This window comes from Heptranchias perlo, chromosome 31 (genome assembly GCF_035084215.1).
Source record: "Heptranchias perlo isolate sHepPer1 chromosome 31, sHepPer1.hap1, whole genome shotgun sequence".
NCBI lineage: Eukaryota > Metazoa > Chordata > Chondrichthyes > Hexanchiformes > Hexanchidae > Heptranchias > Heptranchias perlo.
Window position 1 is genome coordinate 14,718,601 of NC_090355.1, and position 21,077 is coordinate 14,739,677.

The window sequence follows — 21,077 nt, forward strand, 5'->3', positions numbered from 1 at the left end:
AGTGATGTGATAGAGCATGTGGCCATTAGGGCAAAATTCCATTGTGCAGTATTTACAATGCATTGGCCAACTTAACAAATCCACAAAATTTGTAAAATGAATGGATTAATAAGTTTGTGAAAGGAGAACACAAAGGAATTTCATGCCAATACATAATCAAACATGTTACCAACATCCGGGTGGGATTTCAACCTTTAAAAAGACAAGAGAATAAAAACATAAGGAGGAAACATAATGTAACCGGATGTGCACTTTAACAGGACAATCGCATAACCACATGTGCGATGAAAATCCATTATTTTATCTGAGAAGAGGTCACACTATGACCTTGTCAACTTAGATTAAAGAATCTGAGTCTGATCAACGTAAATATCAAGTATAAAAATGTTATAACTTTTCACTGAAAATATTGTCAAATGGCCTCCATTTGATTCCATGCTCTCTTTACTAGCTCGTATAGACAGATACCTCAATACAGCACAGTAAGTTTCTACCTTGCAGAAGAAACTGTGTCAGTGATGGGAAGATCAAATCTAACTGACTGGTATAAATATAAATATGGTATTAAATGGTGGGGAAGGCAGCTTGTCAAACGCAAGTTACATCCCACATACCCCATGGGTCATTGACCCCTGACCTTTTTAAAACCTTGACAAAAATCATAGATTTTACACACAGTTGCCTTATTGTTCTGACCCATGAAGACACCACCTTCCACAAACAAAACCATCTAATAGGGACAGATCAAATATTTATGGCATGTAGAGAACAGCACGATTTTAACTGCTACATTCCCATTTGAAGACCCTTGAGCCTTGGTGTTAGCTTTCCTACTGTTTGTTACTTCTACCATATGCAAGGTGGTTCAGGGTGAGGTGGAAAATCTGAATGAATCTTTACCATTCACCTGGAACTCATCTCCAGCGTAGACCTACTCTAATAATTTTCAGCTTGGTATGTTCCTGATATAGCATTAACACAACCTGCATCAGAGGTAGAAAGTCAAGATGAAAGTACAGGCAGCATTTGGTTTAACCAGCATTCAAATTAAAAACTACTGAAGAGAAATCATGAATTATGCAGCATATTGCAAGGAAATCCACACATGACATTCAATCCCCACTGTAATTTTTTAATGTTATAATTTACCTTATACTTCCACTTATTAAAGTTCAGATTCCAAAGTATACCTATGTATCCTCAAAACATTAAAAAGAGTTCAATTGACAGATGTTTATTGATTAAAGGAAAAGATGGGCAAATTATTTTGTGTTCATCAAAAATTATGCCGTGGGACACTAGCAGACAAACACTTCACACCTTCGTCTAAAATTCCTCACTCTGCTTTTTTAATGGAGGTGTTAACTTATTAAAATAAATGGGGTCATTTTAAAGGCCTTGGGTATTGACACTAACAAATTGTACATTTTCTAGTAGTTCAGAATGCTTTGTTTAAAAATAAAATTAAGTATGGCTCAACAACAAATGACAACAAACCAGTCCATGACAATGAACAACTGCTCTCTTCAATTGCATTAGTTATATCCACAATATTGGCTAGGAATAATGGTATCTCCCAGACACCAAATGCTACATTAACAATTGACTTTAAAAGTGATCGAGTTTTTGATTGAAACCGTATTGGCACCAATATGTAGCTGTTCACACGGCTTGTGAACATAATACAATGGTTCTGGGCTGATTTCATAAGTATGTGTCCCCAGACCTGTATCCATATCCCCTTGGAAACTATGCACAAATGCAAAAAAAAACATCACTTGCTGTTCTTTGAAGTGCTCTTACAAATGATGTACAATAGAGTCATCTCCAGATGAAATTCAATTAGACAGACAAAAAGCAACTTAAACCTGATTTGAATGGAAGAGAGATGAATACGAATTACAAAAATGAAATATTCCTTTAATACAGATTTTCTTTAGTCATGAAATATGTCTAGTAGTTTTTAAATGATGTACTTAGTTCCCCATTTTCTATCAATTATTTTTTTTCTTTTTTCAGCCCCTAATATTGTGGAGCATTCTGAATCTCAGATGGATGATTTAAAGGCTTCAAACATGCACTGTGACTCCTGGAAAAAGTGGAAAACAAATCTTGGGGCTTGCCTGATGAATTTGCTTCCTTCCATTTTATCAATGAACTTGCACATAACAACACTTCTGCTGGCCCAACCAAAATATAGGATTCAGTGGGAGCAGACTTATGGATGAGAACCCACATCCTACCAATTCGTTCTAATGCACTGCACCACCAAAACAGCCTGACTCCCTAACAGAATATTTAAAATACAGACAGGAAATGGAGAGCTTCCAGAAATAATGGGATTTTTGTTTATCAAGTACCAGGTGGAATACAGCACCATTCTGGTTTTTTTTGGAGCTTGGGATGAAGACACCAAATGAACAGAATCTTAGTAAGAAAAGTTACGAAAATCTAAAAGGTCACACTTATCCTTGCTCCCTTGGGCCCAGGGTTCAAATCAACCTGTCTCCATTACGGGTGAAGCAAGTTTGCGGAAGCTTGAGGCATTTCCTTTCCTCCCCCACCAAAATGTTCTCTCTCCTGAAGTACAGTTCCACAGGTATCAGCAGCCCTCCAGTACTTCAGCCATTCTTTATGTGGGACAGAAAGTAGGTGTCCACTGGACCTTAAAGCACATCGCTGCTGATATTGAACTCACTTGGATGTCTACAGTTGGGGAGGGGACGTCACTGAATAGTGACCAGGAGCAGGAATCCTGGATGATTTTCCCACAAGCTAGTCCCCAACCATTTGAAGCACCCCAACTCTGTCCTCGCTAAGTTCAACAAAATCCACATAATCCAGGGATTGAGCTGGGTGGGCATCTTTACCTCCACACCCCCCAAGCCATTGGGGAACTCAAGGCAGTTCTTAATGGGTTAAAGTATAAATTACTGGACTCCTGACAATGAGATATAGGTTAGCAATCTCACTCTGCAACACCAAATTGGAAATGGCACACCACTCACGGAAGTTTGAGGTTAAGGCATCCTGTCCAGGCCCAAGGAGCTCTATTGTTCATGTCTGTGCTATACCTGCCCTATAAGTGCCCAATGCTAATTTTACATCCCTGAAGGGGGAAAACACTCCATTCTCCACAAAAAGTCCCTTGCTAGGGTGAGCACAAAAATAAATATATATATATTAAAGCAAAAAAGGAAAAAATTACAAGGCTACACATAAACAGTCAAAATATTCATCTAAAGATCTGCAGGAAAACTACAAGAACAGATTCACCACTTCCACTGACCAACCACCTCACTAATCCTGTTCATTCTATTGGGAGTAAGCTACAGCACCTCCTTGATGCACTCAGTCTGCGTGAAGAAATGTCCCTTCAGAGGTTGCTTGCTCCCGAGGACAAGCTTGGAGGCAGCAAGATGGAACCGAGACTGGGATTTCACCATCAAAACCCTTGTCAATTTGAAGTCAATGTTTTGCGACGATTGTCGCTGAATTTGCAGAGGCTCAATTGGGAAAACAAGAGAGCAAATTGTAACATCATTTCAGATAAAATGATGCCAACAAAGTAGGGTTTCAGTGATAGGAAGTGCTCATGTCCGGTGGTAATCTGACAGAGTGTCTCCCAGGTACTGAAATAACAGATCGGCGTCAAAATAGTTACGCAGAACGATAGTGAGCAAGTGATTTTGTTTTAAGTTACATCGTGAGTCTCAGGACATGTGATGGGGGCGGAACCAGGAGGAAAATGTCACACTTTTCCAATATTCGATTTCCAGATTACAGTTTCAGATTCTACTGAGGACACAACTGACTTTGCGAAATTATTATTTTAAATTAAGATACAAGCAGCTTATGATTCATAAAAAGCAAGGTATGGTAACATAAATTTTTGTTCTTGGAATTGGGATGGATTAGAAATGAACAATTCAAAACAAAATGTGAAGCTATTGGATGTGGAGATATATCTCCTGAAGCAACAATGCAAGCCCTTAGCCTGGGTCTATTAGATTTTCTACAGTCATTCAATGAGATATTGATCTTTTTCTAGGGCCTAAAATACTAAATTTACTTTCCCAATTAGCACATTCTTATACCGGATCTAGATAGATTATGTGTCTGTCACCAGTGGCCAGAATACAAAGCCACTCCTGAAAGATTCTGTCAAGCTAGCTAGTGTCTGATTGGATAAATGCATTTCACACAGCGAATTGGACACCTGCCCCCATGATAAACACATTTTATTTTCCAGTCGCAGAGCTTTGAACTCTCAGATAGAAAAATCAGTTTGATCAATGACTGCACTAAAACGAATCAGAACGACTGCCTTCTGTCAACAATGGATCTGGCGGATGGGAGGAAGGTGCAGTTCAATAGCTGAGCGCGAAGTGTCTGTCAGGACTGCGCCATGCATCAGTTGCTCAGGGTTTCTTTATTCCGCATCAACACATTTGCACGGTGCAGAGTGTGCTTATTTAAATGTTCACTGCAGGGCATCACAGAGAATTTGAGTGTTTTAATACAAATCAATGTAAAAATACATTTATCTCTTAATTTGGATAAACAATCCTGGTTTAAAATCTGGGATGAGCAGCCAAGATCAACAATTTGAAGGAAATTCCCCAGACATATTCTCCGCATTCTATACTGACCTCAGAGATTAGAATACTTTTTTTTAAAGTAAAAGAAATACATTTAATGGAACCGGGTCTCGCATAGAGCCAGTCCATTTCAAGCTCACTGGATTACAAGCATGATCCATTTATTGTACGAAATGAGACTTGTAAAAGCAATCAAATGTTCAGTCTGCTTCATTAAAAAGAACGCGGACTAAACGCTGCTGAAGCATTTGGTCACAGCTGTCCATTTTCAAGTGAAATGTAGTCTGCGAGGGCAAGTTGTCAAGACATTGTGAAAATCAGCAGCAGTCCAAGTTATCGATCACTCGAGCTTCTGAACAATGACTGGACCTAATAACGACATTTGTTTTTCAAATTTATGTGCAATGTATATCGCCATGAACAAAAAAAAAAGCTAGTTACCCAATCTTCACTTTATGTATAACCACCATTAGTAAAGATAAATCTGTGCCAGTATTTTTGAATTTTGTTTCAGCGATAAAACTCAGGCCATCTACGATGACAGTCTACTCCAATGTTTCTGCTCCAATAAGAGATCAAATATCCTTAATCCAACTGTTATTCCAGTAACAGTACAAAACCCAATAGTTAAACAATACATGTCCAGCTAGATTTTAACTGTGTACCTTTTATGTACAATGTACAGTAACAGATTAAACTACCATTAAATATCATGGCACTTTAAACAGTTCTTTTAAGTATGGATGCAGATAACCACGTGTACCAAGCATTTACTGAAACATTCCCACTGAACCACAGGCAGAACTATGAAGTTTGAAAAGTGTAATTCCCATTATAGGCCATTTCAGGCAGTATCTGAAATAATAACTTCATTATGTTAATTACTAATGACTTGAAGTGAACTTTCATGGTATTAGTTAGTTGTTATCAATGGTTTGAAACAGTGATAGACAATGAAGCTCAGCCTGGTATTCATATACGGGATACTCACTGACAGTTCAATGAGGATCTTCAAAATCATGTGTTTCCTGCTATATTGCTTTTTAATGCACTCATTTAAATATGCTTTCTTTGTCTCATCAGCTTTTCAGGATTACATTTACTTACAACCAAGTAGCCCTTTAAATGTTTCAAAAATATTCTGAATTTCACTGCAGTTAAAACACTACACAATGGTCCTCAACTTGGACAAGAATAAACAACAGTTCAATTAGTTACTGAATATATGAAACTTAAATTAAACAAGTAAAATAATTGTGTGATTGGCATATCTTGCTCCCTATTGTTCCTTTCTCAGATCATTCTAATGTGCTCATTAATCCCTCATTTTTCAGTTCTGAAGGGCCCTGCCTTAAGACGTTAAACAAGTCCTTTCTCAACACAGATGCCGTGCATTTACAGCATTTTCTGTTTTGTTTCAAATTTAAATTATAATCTGGCAATATTTTAGCACGAGGTTACACCATGGAAAACAATCTACATCCTTATCACAAGCCAACAGAGGCAAAAATTGCTTCTCACTTTTTCTATCACCATATAAATGTTTAAGTTAGACAAAGCTTTTCTGTATGATTCTTTTTGATTTTTATGCAACATGATCACTACTTTAGTTCAAGAAAACATAGGCGAACAACTGCAAACTCAGCATTAAATAAGAGAGTGCAATTTTGTATCCAATGTAGTGCATACTTAGATCAAATGGTGCAGGACTCTATATTTTCTCATTCTCCTGAAGTAACTTTGAGGGCAGGTTCAGAAGGTCCAACTGATCTCCACATGAGCTCACTTTTGCCACTTCATCATAAGAAGAATATGGTGCATGAGCCACCTGTGTGTAAGTATACAGTAGGACCTCCATTATCATCCATTAATATGAAGGGGATTCCATGATGGATATTAGAAACTGGAGGATAATCGAGTATGTCCAAATCTTGGTGTTATACATGTGATACAGCATTGCTTTGGGTAGAGGAGTGAAGACAAGTAAAATACCTACAGCTAAATATTACTAGTTTTATTCATAAATACAAACAAAAGAATCTGTGCAATGAAATGACATTTCATACAAGGTTCTGTCCTGAGAATATTCTGACTGATAATTGGGATGTTGGATAATAGGAGTGCAGATAATGGAGGTTCCATTGTACGGAGTATAACAAAGCCTCCAACATAATATTGAGCTTTGCAGTTTCAAAATGCCTTATATTTCAACCTTTCACCTGAAAAATATATGAAATCTTCTAAAACAAAACAATTACACTGGCAGTGTGTGATTTTCAGCAACTTACCCAGTGAGAACCACTACAAAATCCATCACGTTCCAGCCATTTCGAAGGTAAGAACCTTTATGAAAAGCGAATCCTAGAGCAATGATTTTGATGCCAGCTTCAAAGCAAAATATTCCAATGAAATAAGGCTCAGTGTCATCCTGAAAGAGCAAAATACACCAATGAGAAAGGTTATCTTACCTGATAACAAAAAAATGTCAAATTGTTCAAGCTGTTTGCTCAACAGCCAGAAGAAATACATTTTATCATTTTTACTGAGTGATTATTTTTAGATGTTTATCTGGAAATGGTCAAATAATTTTAAACTATAATACTTTTACATCACCTATTTATCAGCTCGGAGTGGTTTTGCTGGAGAGGTGAAATATGGGGCACTGAGAGTTCAGATTAAATATAAAGATGGTCACCATTAAATAATATTCTTACAGTCTTGTATGAAACATACATTTGAGGTGACAATGACATAAAGCAGCACTGAGAACTAATATGTCTGACTTTTAACAAAATCACAGAGGAAACAGTACCTGTTTTGCTGTGTGACTCTCAAAATCCTAACAATCGATGTCTTAAGAATGATTTGGTTCCCTAAGCCTTACTGATCAGAAAGTATCAGATTCAATTGTCTGTCTATGTTGAATTAGCTGATCTCAGTCGGACCAGCAGCATGAGTGTCACTATTACCATTAGTACCCCTGGGCCAAGGAGAAATAAAATCAGCCAGTGTTAGAGCTTCTGATTACTATCCAGTGACTCCTGCTGGAAAGTGCACGTGTGTGGGTGGATGTTAGGTGAAGATCGGATCAGGATAAAATACCCTGCCAACACATTGTCTCGGCTCATGTATGAAGGATAGCAACTAGGCTGAGGTAGCTGTACCACAGCAAGAATTAGTGTCTTCAGGTCAAAAGTGAAAAAAATGAGGGAGAGGAGAGAGACAAGAAAACAGAGTAATTTGGAGACCAATCCACCCAGCATATTTTAGCATTTATAACACTAGTCCAACTAGGATGATACATATAATTTCTCTCAATATACAATTACATAAGAACGTTCCAAGTGGATACTTGTAGCGTCATGAAGAGACTTTGCTAAACAAGTGCATCTCAGAGTTAATGGAAATTTCTGAACTGAAATTATAAACTCAAAAGATATTACAATTTTTAAAAATACAATCTATTGATAAACAACACTGAAAACCAGGCTTTAATTTCCTAAAGTAGTGACACGTTCCAACCAGCATTTCTTCAATTGCCCCCTCTGCGATTTTTAAATTTACTTTTCTTCTCTTCTATTAATCGTCCAATGTTACACATGATTCCCTAGCAGAGAAGATGGGCAGACAATGCCTTCCTTGAACCGTCTGTTATGTGGTGCAGAGGTGAGTGAACTGGGTGACTAGTCCTCCAATTTTACCATCTGCCTTTTAGAGATACTCTTGAACTATGCTTTCACCCTCTTCAATAGGCCACCCAAATGTCAGCTGTTAACTTGTATGCCAACACAAGCTAATCCACCATAAACAACAAAACCAAGAATTACAGTTGGCTTCTTAAAAGCTGCAATGGTCACAACTTTTTACATTTTTAATAGTGTAGAAGTGCATTTAAACCACAATCAGTGTCTTGGCATCATCGCTGCCCTTTCTGGGCAACCTAAATCCGGAGTCAGGGCCTGATCTGCCACCAGAGCAAAGCGGAGTGAGACTCCCTGGGGAGTAAGCCTCACTATCCTTGTCTCTAGAATCAAGTCAGGCTTTAACACCAGATTTATACGATGCAAGTTTTGCATCAATCCAAAGCCAAAACTGATTTGTACTGCTACTAAACTTGCAGTGGACATGCACTTTTAGCGTAACAGATCATTGAAGGCATAATTTCTGTTTGCAATTTGATTTTAATCTCCACCTTTCTTTTTTAGTTTCATGTATTGGGATTAGCAGGAAATGGGGCAGGAACTCGTTTTAACAGGATTAACTAACTTCCCTTACGGAGCTTGAACCATGCCAGAGGAATATTTCAGATTGAAGACAGATATTTCTTGAAAGAAGGGTCACACTTCAAGCATAGTATATGTTGCATGCAAATAGTTTCACCTCCTGGGCTGAAAATATAGTTATGGGATGCTGCAGCATTAAAAAATGTAAATAGGTTGTCAGGTGCTTAATTATCACTATATTTGTTCCAGGAACAATTCGAAAGCATTCATCAGCACCGTCGCTTTTTGCGACACAGGAGAATGTATAAGATAAGCATGCCTAGGATGTTACAGTTCTTACTGATGATTAGGTTTTAACCACAATGTTATGTCTGGTTTGCATACAAGAATATTGTAGATTTATGAATTATTCATAAGTTGGTGTGCTGCAATGAATTAATTTTTTTTAATGAAATGCAGATGTTTATTCAGGGTCCTTCACAGATCCTATTAATTGAAGAAAAGTATACTGGTTTTGCAGATTTTTAGCAAAACCAGATATTTTTTTTATATATATATATATAAATAAATAAATAAATAAATGGCACAATTGCCAATTACTATTTTTAAATTGCACCACAGGATGTTACATTGATCTTTGATGTGCAGTTGATTGAAATCTCTTAAGAAGCAGATACTTATTATTTTTCAAATAATAAAATGTTCCAATTTACCTATATTGGTTTATCAGCCTGAGTGCTTTGCTATTCAATAAACAATTGCATTGATAAAAACATGAAGGAACCAGTGGTACAATAGTGCTAAGCATTACAGCCAGTAATGAACAGTGCCATGGAATGTGCGGCTGGAGGCACACAACATCCTCTATTCAACTCAACTCCTGATTCAAGTCACAGAGTGAAGGATTGCCTGGGCAGAGAGTCGGATGGGGTTGACTTTGCTGGGTTGCCACAAATTGTTGGTTACTAGCAGTTTTTCAAATTGTGGAAGCAAGCCAACCTTTTGCCAGAAGTACAGGGCTGAGACAAATCCTAAAAGGGAGAAAATTGAGGGACCAGTGCCCTTCACTAACAAGTAAATACCTCTCAAAACATTTTAAAAACTGAAGGAAATACCTCTTCAATCACCACGCCATCCAGGAATACCAAATCCATAAACTAAGTTTACCACTATGAATTGAAATGACTTCACTAATGAATTTTAGTACTGTAATCAGTGAACCAGCAGGAATGTATGAAGTACACAAATGCCATTTTGTGATAGCTTCTCTTTGAAATCCTAAATATAATGAATAGTAATTTAAATTGTTTGTTTAGTAATGCCAAATAGCACATGAAAATTCTTACTTTAACTTTTGTATTAAAGTTTTGCTTATAATAGCCAATAAATGAATAATTTCAGGTGCACAAAAGTCTGTGAAACCTTCTTCAAAGTTAAAATTAATATTTTTTTTAAATTCAATTTGGATTGAGCAAAATCAGTATTATATTTTTCAATAAATAAAGCAAAATTCTACTTAATTGATCTGATTATAATCTCACAGGGCTTGCTGTGCCTTTGCTATGAAAAAGTAATCAATAAGCCATTTGCTGTGCTCTGATTAAACCATGTAGAGGTGAGTCCATTCACATGTGTAGAACAGGGTGTCAAAGGACTATAGATTTGGTTGATAGACTCCAATTAAGCAAAGTTCAAAAACAAAAATTTCAACTATTTTATAAACCAGGTAGAATGGTTACTGCTTGAGGCAACATTTGTCAAGTCTTTTACAATTAGACAAATTGATGTCCTAACTCTTGCATTTATAGCAGCTATTAAATAAATATCCCGATAAGTACATAAGTAGCAGCAGCAGGAGTAGGCCATACGGACCCTCGAGCCTGCTCCGCCATTCAACAAGATCATGGCTGATCTTCGACCTCAACTCCACTTTCCCGCCTGATCCCCATATCCCTTGATTCTCGTACAGCCCAAAAATCTACCGAACTCAGCTTTGAATATACTCAACGACTCAGCATCCACAGCCCTCTGGGGTAGAGAATGCCAAAGATTCACAACTCTGTGAAGAAATTCCTCCTCATCTCAGTCTTAAATGGTTGACTTCTTATCCTGAGACTTTGCCCCCTATTTCTCGACTCTCTACGTGATATCCGTGTGGTTGGTGTTTATAATGTTCAGTGTGCAAAATAATTTCACAGCAGGGTTTTCCTCCTTCTTCTTTCCCTGTCATTAATTCCTGTTGGAGTACAGCTCCATAATCTGATACCTCAGCCAAATGTCTATTCTTCATGGTCAAGCCTGACACCAGACAGTGAGAGCTCGCAGAGTAATCTATCATGGAGGCACCAAGCCCAACCATATTCTCACCCGATATCTATATATATGCTCTTTCCAGCAGCTGTTACCGGTTAACAATCAGGAGCAGGAATCCTGGATGACCCTCCCTATGCAAACCCAAGAAAACTAAAGTCAATTGAGGCACCACTATCTCCATTGAATTTAACTAATGTAACACAGACTGGGGGTTGAATCTGAGACTTTCTGGATGAAATGGCCCAGTTACACTGTCTTTACCGAATGAGTCATTAGGGAGCACTAATGTTAGAGGTTGAATTCCAAATTGATTAACCAGTGTGAACTACCGATACTTCGCTTGCAATTTGAGTTTTATTGAATGAATTAGATTATGGTTAATGGACAGAAGGATATTCTGATTGGCTCAGAACAACTTGAAAACATTTGAATAAATGTGTCTCAGTTTCTGTCAACTTTACATGATGAAAATCACAGAATAAAGTTGACCTGCACCTTTTCAGCACTCAGATGTACCTAGATCATCACTAACACATGGCAAGGACCATTAAAAAAAAGGTGCCTTCGCATTCTTTATTGCCCAATTAAAGCACAATTATGTGTCTCAATGATTAATGTGCCAGAGAGACCAGAGTTAGATCCCATTGTGTGGATTGTTTTTTTCTACATCGTGTTGCTGACAATCATGTAGCAATAACAATCTCTGAATTGACACAGCACAAATGGTGTTTATTTTAAAACTATGTTGGGAGTGGGGTCCAGGCGCTCAGTATAGTCAACTCAGAGATTCTTGATAAACCTGTTTAGGATTCTCGACACAGCATCAAGGTATCAATTCTTGATTTTTGAAATAAAACTATTATTTGCATTTTATTCATACATGATGGGACTATTTAACATTATTTCACAGAAAAAAGACCTTTCCCACCTATTGCTTACATTATGAAAGTAACTTTTTCTGCTTTAGGGGCCCACTTCCCTATTTTTGTACTGTTGCTACTGTTATTAGGCATAAAATATGATTGTGTCTCAAGTTATGAATGCTTATCTTTTTTAATGAGAGATTTCTTTCGTGTTGAACGTAAATGATTATCTTGTTCTGAAAGCCTTTGTTCTTCAATTTTAGTTGGTGTTCCAAAGTCGTCGTGTTATTTAAACACGCACAAAAAGTTTCACATTTTTTAATATTTTCTAGGACTGTACAACTTAAGTGTGTTTCGCCCCTTTTAGAACCACAACAGGCCATGTTCTTATTTAAACAGCTGGAATCGCAAGAAAAACGTTGACACATTTTAAGAAATGTTCGTTATGCTGATAAGAGTTAAATGAAGGAGAGGGAGGTGGCTCGTGTGGAGCATAAACACCGGCATAGACCGGTTGGGCCGAAAGGCCCGTTTCTGTGTTGTACATTCTTTGTAATTCTTGGAATTTATGAGGGAATCCAGAAGCAGTGCAAAGTTTATTTAAGTTACACTTACAATTTGTAGGGTCTTTTTTTAAATATGAGTTGAGCATCACAGTGTCGTGAAAAATGTAACCAGCATACGATACTCACCAATCTCTCCGACATGGGCGTTTTATCTCCATCAGGAAGGTGTTGCTCCAACGCTAAAACAATGCAGTTTGCAATAATGGTCGCTAATATCATGTATTCAAATGGAGTAAGTAAGGTTAAGGAAAATGAGTATCCACAATCAAATTGACTTTGTTTCTGGCTTTGGCTTGTAAAACCATATTTGTTTTTAAAAAGATAATTAGGTAGATAAACTTGTAATTGTTTGATACCTTTCTCTAATCTCGGGCAATAGGGACGTTGTCATCTTCATAAATCAACACATTCTTGACTTTTGATATAAAAACCGTGCAATGTGATTTCAACCCTCCCCCCACCTCCCCCAATTCAGGGGATGTTGAGGTGGATAGAGAAGACTTTTTTTAATAGAAACTGTAGATATTCTTACAAATTGGTCTGTCTCATCAGCGGGTTGGGATAAAACTACTGGTTGAGCTGAAGTTTGGGGAAATTTGAGATGAAAGTTCGTCTGCCAAGAGGCGCTGCTTCGAACTATACTTTCCAGAGGAAAAAAAATCAAATGCACCGTTATACCAACTAACTTGCCTTTCATTTTGAGTCTTTACTATAAATAATGAGCCAGCGCTGTACGAATCTTAATCCGAGACATCGACAAGATCAGGTCAATATGATGTGTATATCCAGATATATTACAAACATCTTTTTCTCATACTCTTGCTCAAAATAACTGATTTGCGTTCATCCTACGTAACAGACGATCCCCATCGCCTCCTCCCAACAACATGGGATTCGCCATCTCCAGGCGGGTAGCAGACTCCAGATTGCGTGGAGGCGTGGGCGCATTTCAGCACCTAGGACAGCTCCACTGAACGGTGAACAGCGCCTCGGCGGCAGCGCCCTCCGACAGAACACCATTTTATCGACACACACACACACACACATACACACGGCATTCTAGCAACTTTCTCAGCAAACAGAAAATCCCCTTTCACTGCCGCTGATCTCCGGTGTAAATAGGAAAGCGGCTGAACAGTGTGTCTCTTTAGAAATTGGCTCTTGGGGAGAATACAAGAACATACTATAGATAGATGTAATTTCCAAAAGCAGTATTTTTCAGAAGGTACTTTTTAATGTGTTGCAGTACAAGTTAGCAAAGGGGGATGCTCGGGGCCGCGTGTTGCAGATGTTTTAAAGCATCTGTTAGCACCACTCTAACATACAGCGACCCACAAGAAACATTCGTGTCATGTACAAAAACTCTGAGCCGTCCACTTGGTCAAAAATAATCGAGTTTAAGTATCTGGCAGCGGATTTATCAGGGTCTAATCTATTAATAATGGATTATTGATACTGGATTGGTTATCCCTTAAACCGTTTGAATACAACCACATTGGAGAGAAAAAAAGATAAATAAGTATCTATCACATAACCCGTTGATCATCAGACAGCGTGCGTCTGTGAATGAGATCTACTGCTCTTACAAAGAATCAATAGGGACTGTGATTATAGATGAAAAAAAACAACAGCCTCCCTTGAGACGCGTAGCACAAAGCACTCACACCGGCACACGCCATCCATACACACGCCCAGGCAACGGCGAGGTTAACCTTTGCCAACAACCAGTGGCACCGCATAGCACTATCATTCTGTATCCCCTTTACAATCTGAATGCCTCGGCTATATATAAAAGGATATGGCCACTCTGTTATTCTTTTGGCGTATTTTCGTATGACATTGTCTTCACTAAATATAAAAAGTGATCTGTTGACTGTAAAGCAGTTCTGACGGACAGGGATGGGGTTGTAAAGAGCCATAGTCCGGGCTCTTTGGGCCATCGACTTGGAGCCATACATCCCCCTCTGAGCGGCTTGGGGGCCTCCCTGGCGGCTTCCACCTCTTCCCCCGCCCGCCGGACCTCCACCTCCATACCGAGCTGACACGTCGTCTCCGAACCGAGCCATTCTAGAAAAGTAAACCACACGTTAAAATCCCACCTCAGATTAGACACAGAAGGAAGACGCATCACAAACGCATAGGTCTCCTATTCCTGGTTGCAGGTGTACATCAAAAGAAGAAATGAGCGAGATTGATCTCTCAGTCTTGTGTGCAATTTAAGTCTTCTTACAATCTAAGCGACACCAACGCAAATATTCGGTCTTATTCCCATAACTTCCAATAGGTTCAGCACACATCCAGAGCAACAACTGGGAAATCAGACATCGCGTAAGAAAGAGAACAGTTGTTAAAAATGCATCCGCTTCCTTTTTTTGTGCTCTTGTCCAGTATTTTAAACAGGAGCCGCGACCAACACACAAGCAGTTGTCAATTTCAAAATGCTGAAAGTAACCAATTTGCGAATCTCAGCCCCTTATAGAAACCTACCCATGTGATTCCTGGAAGCCAATCAGCAAGAACACCACCTTTATTTCCAAATCATTTAGATTGGGGTTTTTTTCTTTTTGCTTTTTAAAGATGAAAAATCAAGAATCGTTCACTGGCATCTTCTCCTAACACTGAGATGGGCTCTCAAGCCTTGGAGCCAGGTTCCTGGCGGGAGATGTGCATGAGAGCCCCGCTGTCAATTACAAGAGAAACAAAACAGCCCCAACAAAGACAGGCGTGTCCGGCGTGCACACGCACCGTGCACATAGACCAGCGGGCGCACCTCACCGTGCACGCCTCCAACACAGCTACACGAAACTTTTACAGAATCTATCTGCAATTCAAACTTAATTTGCCCCTAAAATACCCCCGAGTGGATTCCTTCCAGTGCCCCCCGAACCTAAAGAGATATATACGATATGTGGTTTATATGCATCCCCTTTATAACTACTACATACGCATTCGTTTCCCTGTCCAATTATTTTAATATGATTGTTGTAAATCGATTTTTCACAGGCCCGTTTGGAAATGAGCCTTGTTGCTCAAACGGAGCTATTTCCATTTTTGAAAAATCAACAGGCTTCCAAGTAACAGGTTACTGAGTTAATGGGGTTTGTGGTTTCTACAGCCAGAAACGGCAAACTCACTGTTTTCCTCCTGGTTCCACAGCTGTAATGGAAAAGCAATTTAATGCAAGTAATTTGAAATATGAGGTTTAAAAAAATAGAATTAGTTATTCTGTAAATCTGGGATGCTATCCAAAACAGTCAAATGCAACCATTACAAGATCTATGAATTTCAATTTGTGATGGTTCAATAATGAAACACAGGATATTGAAAACTTACGAAGACTAAAAAAAAAGTGATGCGTCCATTTGATCTTGGTATAGACTGGAACTCATTACGGTGAATCATCCCGGGTGAAATCTAACGGGGTCAGAGCTCAGACCTCGGGCTGACATCAAATCCGTTGGAAGTCTGAGTCCCAGCTGGGTTTGAGGGTTTTCATCCATTCCCCAGTGATAAATAGTAAATGGTATAATGGGGGGGGGGCTAAAGTCAGCCAGAAGAATGGAAAATCGAGAGATCATATAACAGGCGGCCAATCCGATATCGCCCGTTTCACACTATCCTCAAAAGTTAAAATTACCCGACACAGCGTGAACATAATAAAATACTGTAAAACAAGGACTCAGCCATAAAGTAGAACTGATGCAATAATGGGGCATTTCAATGTTACGATGGGCGAATTCAAATTGTAACAATTGTTTCATACTAATTTGTCTTTCTAATCGTTAGGCATGAAAATCTTCACCCCCCAACTCAGTGACTCAACCCAACAACAGATTTAATTTCAGCCCAAGGACACCCCATGAATTTTCGGGTGATGTTATACCACTACTTGTGCATCAATGTGAACGTAATAGTATAACTCATGTCTCGGGTCCTAATCCGAGTCCCAAGCACTCGAAAGCCATATAATTTAAAGCTCTTTCACTTCAGTCTGAGTCTGCACCAGGCGCAGGGGAACTCCAGCCGCATGCGGACCACATTATGAAAGTGACCAACAGTACACGAGACCTCCTCGAAGTTTAAAAATTTACTAGAAGCAAGCAATATTCCCCAACATCAAAATAATTCATGTGAAGAGCAAAGCTCTGTGAATGTATCCAAGCACACAGGCACAGACCTTAAGGAACACGAGCAGGCCATTCAGTCCCTCCAGCATGTACCCCCAGTCAATAAGATAATGGCTGATCGGCACCTCAATCCCCAAATACCGACCTTTGTTCCATAACCCTCCATACCCTTACCGAACTAAACTAAAACAAAATACTGCTGGAAATCTGAAATAAAAACAGAAAATGCTGGAGAAGCTCAGCAAGTCAGGCAGCATCTGTGGAGAAAGAAACAGAGTTAATGTATCAGGTCGAAGGCCTTTCGTCAGAGCTGGAAGATGTTAAAGAGTTAATGTTTTTAAGCAAGTACAGAGCTAGGAAAAGGGGGGAGGGGGGAGGAAAGAACAAAAAGGGAAGGTCTCTGATAGGGTAGAGGACAAGAGAGATTAAATGTCAAAAGGGATGACTGTGCAAGGCAAGGAGGGTGCCTTCACTTTTGTTCTTTCCTCCCCCCCCTTTCCCTGGCTCTGTACTTGCTTAAAAACATTAACTCTTTAACATCTTCCAGTTCTGACGAAAGGTCTTCAATCTGAAACATTAACTCTGTTTCTTTCCCCACAGATGCTGCTTCACTTGCTGAGCTTCTCCAGCATTTTTTTTTGTTTTTAACCTAACTAAAATCTATCTGTCTCAGTCTTTGAAGCTCCAACTGTCCTTGCATCTACATCCTTTTTTTTGGGGGGGGGGGGGGGGAGGAGAAGGAATGAGTTCCAGATTTCTACTACCCTTGTTGTGATAAAGTACTTCCTGATTTCCAACCTGGACAGCCTAGCTCTCATTTTAAAATTATGTCCCCTTGTTCTTGATTCCCCCACCAGAGGAAATAATTTCTCTGTATCTACCCTATCATATCCTTTTAACATTGTAAACACCTCGATCAGATCACCATTCAATCTTCTATACTCAACGGAATATAAGCCAAGTTTGTCACTGATCTCTGTGATTTGTCACAATGCAATTTAAGTCTAGGATACTGGTTGTGCAGCATGCAGTGCAAATACCAGGGTGAAACCACTAATATATTCTTCACTCCGACAAAGAATTTTGAAGATCAGGTCCTTGTAATCTGGGAAGCAGCTGAATATTAAAACAACCACTTAGATTTAGAAGGCTCCTTATTACAAATATATTAGTAAAATGCTCAAGGTAACAGATATTATTTGATCCTCCTCACTCACAAAACAAATTCTATGTTGTACATAATATATCCAACACATTTTTAATTTGGATTTTAGAAAATACTGATGTTTTATACTGAAATTATCACAAAGGTGAGACATATTAAATATGCTGCCACTCAGATTTTCTTTTTCCCTTAATTCTGTTATCAAGGTTCTTGTTAACTATTAATGGCAGCACCCTGGCCAACTCTGATAAGCAACCAGTTTGCATTTTGAAGTCAATTTTGGGAGTTGCATGCCTAACCAAAGACAACTGAATTCCAATGACCAAACAGGCCTGACCTGTACATTATATTAACACGTTAATATGAGGTCTTTTTTTCTTTCACCTGTCATTTTCCTTAAATGCAGATTATATTTTGCAATATAAATAATGCATATGGCACAACATAATTAAATTTAACACTGGAAGTGTTATGATTTATTTATTAAAGAGAGACTTGCATAGGAATTATCCAGACGCCTTGTTTGAATTTGATAAGCAGATGATTCATTATTTTCCATGTGGAAAGAAATTTGATTTCAAAATATTACAAAGAATTACAAAAAATGTACAGCACAGAAACAGGCCATTTGGCCCAACAGGCCCATGCTAGTGTTTATGCTCCACATGAGCCTCCTCCCTCCCTATCAACAAAACCTTCTATCTCTTTCACCCTCATGTGTTTATCCAGCTTCCTTTGTTGCTGTTGTTAGTCAATTTTACCTAACTGACTATCTGGGCAAATCTTTGTATGAAATAAATAGAATTATTCCCATTAATTGAAGTGAAATTATTTTGAATTGAGCTTTCTCCCTTGATTAACATCTCATGGCTCTTGCTCAGCTATAATTCCATGGGTCCTCCAGTAGCAACTTTGAATGGGACTCTGGAAGTAAGAGTCAGTGTTTTTTCAACCATGGGGACCATCAGAGCTCGGCCTGGAGTTATCTTCACCAACAGTTCATACACATGCACTTCTAGCAGAGGTTACTGATAAATGATCATGAGCAGAAACTCTGGGCAACTTTTATCTCTCACCAGCCCAGAAATACTAACGTGAGTTGGAATGCCCTCACCTACTACTGCAGCTGAGATCAACTAATTCATCACAGACCATGGATCTAGCCAGGAACCCTTCTGCACTGTAGAGCTCAGTGTCATGCCACATGATACATTGGGTAGTTTGAGCAAAAATTGTTTCTTGTAGGGAAATGTATCAATCCAAATGAGTTTGTGTCTGGTACATGCTATTGTTTCTGTAGTCTACTAACTACAATAAAATTAATAGCAGTAATGGTTTCAAACAGTTCACATTTTGGAAGACCTACAATTCCAACTAAAAGATTTCAAGGAGTTCTTCATAGACAGCTCCTACCAATATTTCACTGAACTCTTCTGAAATATTTTTATTCCCCCGCAATTGTCAGCTAACAGAAATGGAGTGCAGACATTAAAATAAGTAAATGCAGATAATCTATCACTAGATTGGCTGTGGAAATTATGCCTATGTTATGAATTGTTGGGTCAAACATCACCAGATAAAGTAAAAGCTCATTCCATTTGAGTTATTGCCAATATTAAAAGGGTCACTTGAGACTCCATTTGTAAGGCATTTAGATGGAGCAATCTTCCTGCCTTGACTGAACACAGTTGCCTGGACTAATCTTCCAAAGAAGATAATCTTTTAGATGTTTGGGTCCTTAATGTAGGCCTCAACATGAAACCATAAGTAGCCATCTCTGTTTTGGCATTATGATATAATCCTATGCTATGTAAAGGACAAGTTGGTTCAATAAGAGAGAGAAATAACAATGAGACAATTAAGTGAAAAGATATGGAGATATTAGTAGCTAATTGTTCAAAAGTACTTTTGTCAAAACACAAACATGAGTAATTGCTAACATCAAATTATAACTATGATTCATTGGTATAAATTACTAAAGTAGTGCAAAAATATGTGCAAAAATACCTATACATTCCATGGGCTTTGGTAATGAGGAAAGTTATGGCAAGTATTTACTGAATAATTGAACATAAACGACTTTAGTAACAGTAAAGCTAAGGCTATGATAGGAACTGTCCTGATCTGCGTCTGTCCGTTAATGAGAATAATCTATTTCCCTGATAACATCACAAGCATCAAAGTATTAGAGTTGTGTGGGGCCAAATAGAACACAGGATCATGATTAAACTAACAAATATTTCTCTCAATGACCATATAGAAAAAAATTACATTCTTTGGCTTTCATTACATTCATATTAGCAACATAATCTGTTAACTTTAATAACTATCATATTCCTGAACATTCTATAATTTCTGGATTTCAGAAATAAATCTGAGCAAATTTAACAATCGCACTCAGTCAGCCCTGAGCCCCCTATGTAGACTATAGCTGAGAATACTGAAAGGAGGGAAACACTGAGTTGTCTTCCATAATTTTTTGGACATAGGAAGATTGGAAATCACTAATGCAATTTTTAAAAATATATATATTCATTCTTGGGATGTGGGTGTTGCTGACATGGCTGGCATTTATTGCCCATCCCTATTGCCCTAAGTTTGACACAACGGAGTGGCTTGCTAGGCCACTTAAGAGGGCAGTTAAGAGTCATTGTAGTGGGACTTTAGTCACATATAGGTCAGAGCGGGCAAGGAATAAGGAATTCCCAAATTTCAAAATAGTCAGACACATGACCCTAAGAATTACAGATTGATTTGGTTTGCATCAATCGTGGGAAAAAACTAGAGTTTATCAGAAAGGAAAAGATTTTTGCAGTTTCCAATGAGAAGATAATGAAAGCCAACATTGGTGCATGTTAAATAAATCATGCACAGCTCAAGAAATTGGAACTCAGATGCAGTCAAGTCAGCGGTAAAATGAAATATGGATTGACGTGTATCTCAGTTTTGAGAAAGCATTTGACAACATCTCTCAGAAAATAACTCCTGGAATCAGGGAAAAGTTGAAAAATAGATTCAAGAACTGGCTTAATAGGCAGCACAGAGTGATCACAAAAGCAGAATAGTCTCAACTGTACAGTAGTGACATTCAGGTCCAACAAACCTCAATCCAAGGAACCTCTGCTATCATACATGCAGATTGTTCAGGTTTGCAAATAAAGCTATTTTTATTTAGGAAAGCAAGATGTACAAAGGAGAGAAATATAATTCAAAAGGCTT

General features: G+C 38.4%; 1 protein-coding gene across 1 annotated transcript in view; it reads right to left on the reverse strand.

Annotated features, from left to right (window-relative positions):
* Positions 1 to 21,077, reverse strand: part of cacna1ba (calcium channel, voltage-dependent, N type, alpha 1B subunit, a) — a 518,974-nt gene that overhangs the window by 462,398 nt on the left and 35,499 nt on the right. Inside the window, exons 3-5 of the mRNA XM_067969602.1 lie at positions 14,367 to 14,633; positions 12,693 to 12,798; positions 6,890 to 7,029 (exon numbers count right to left, since the gene is read on the reverse strand). Of these exons, the coding sequence (XP_067825703.1) occupies positions 6,890 to 7,029; positions 12,693 to 12,798; positions 14,367 to 14,633 (513 nt within the window). The remainder of the gene's footprint in view (positions 1 to 6,889; positions 7,030 to 12,692; positions 12,799 to 14,366; positions 14,634 to 21,077) is intronic.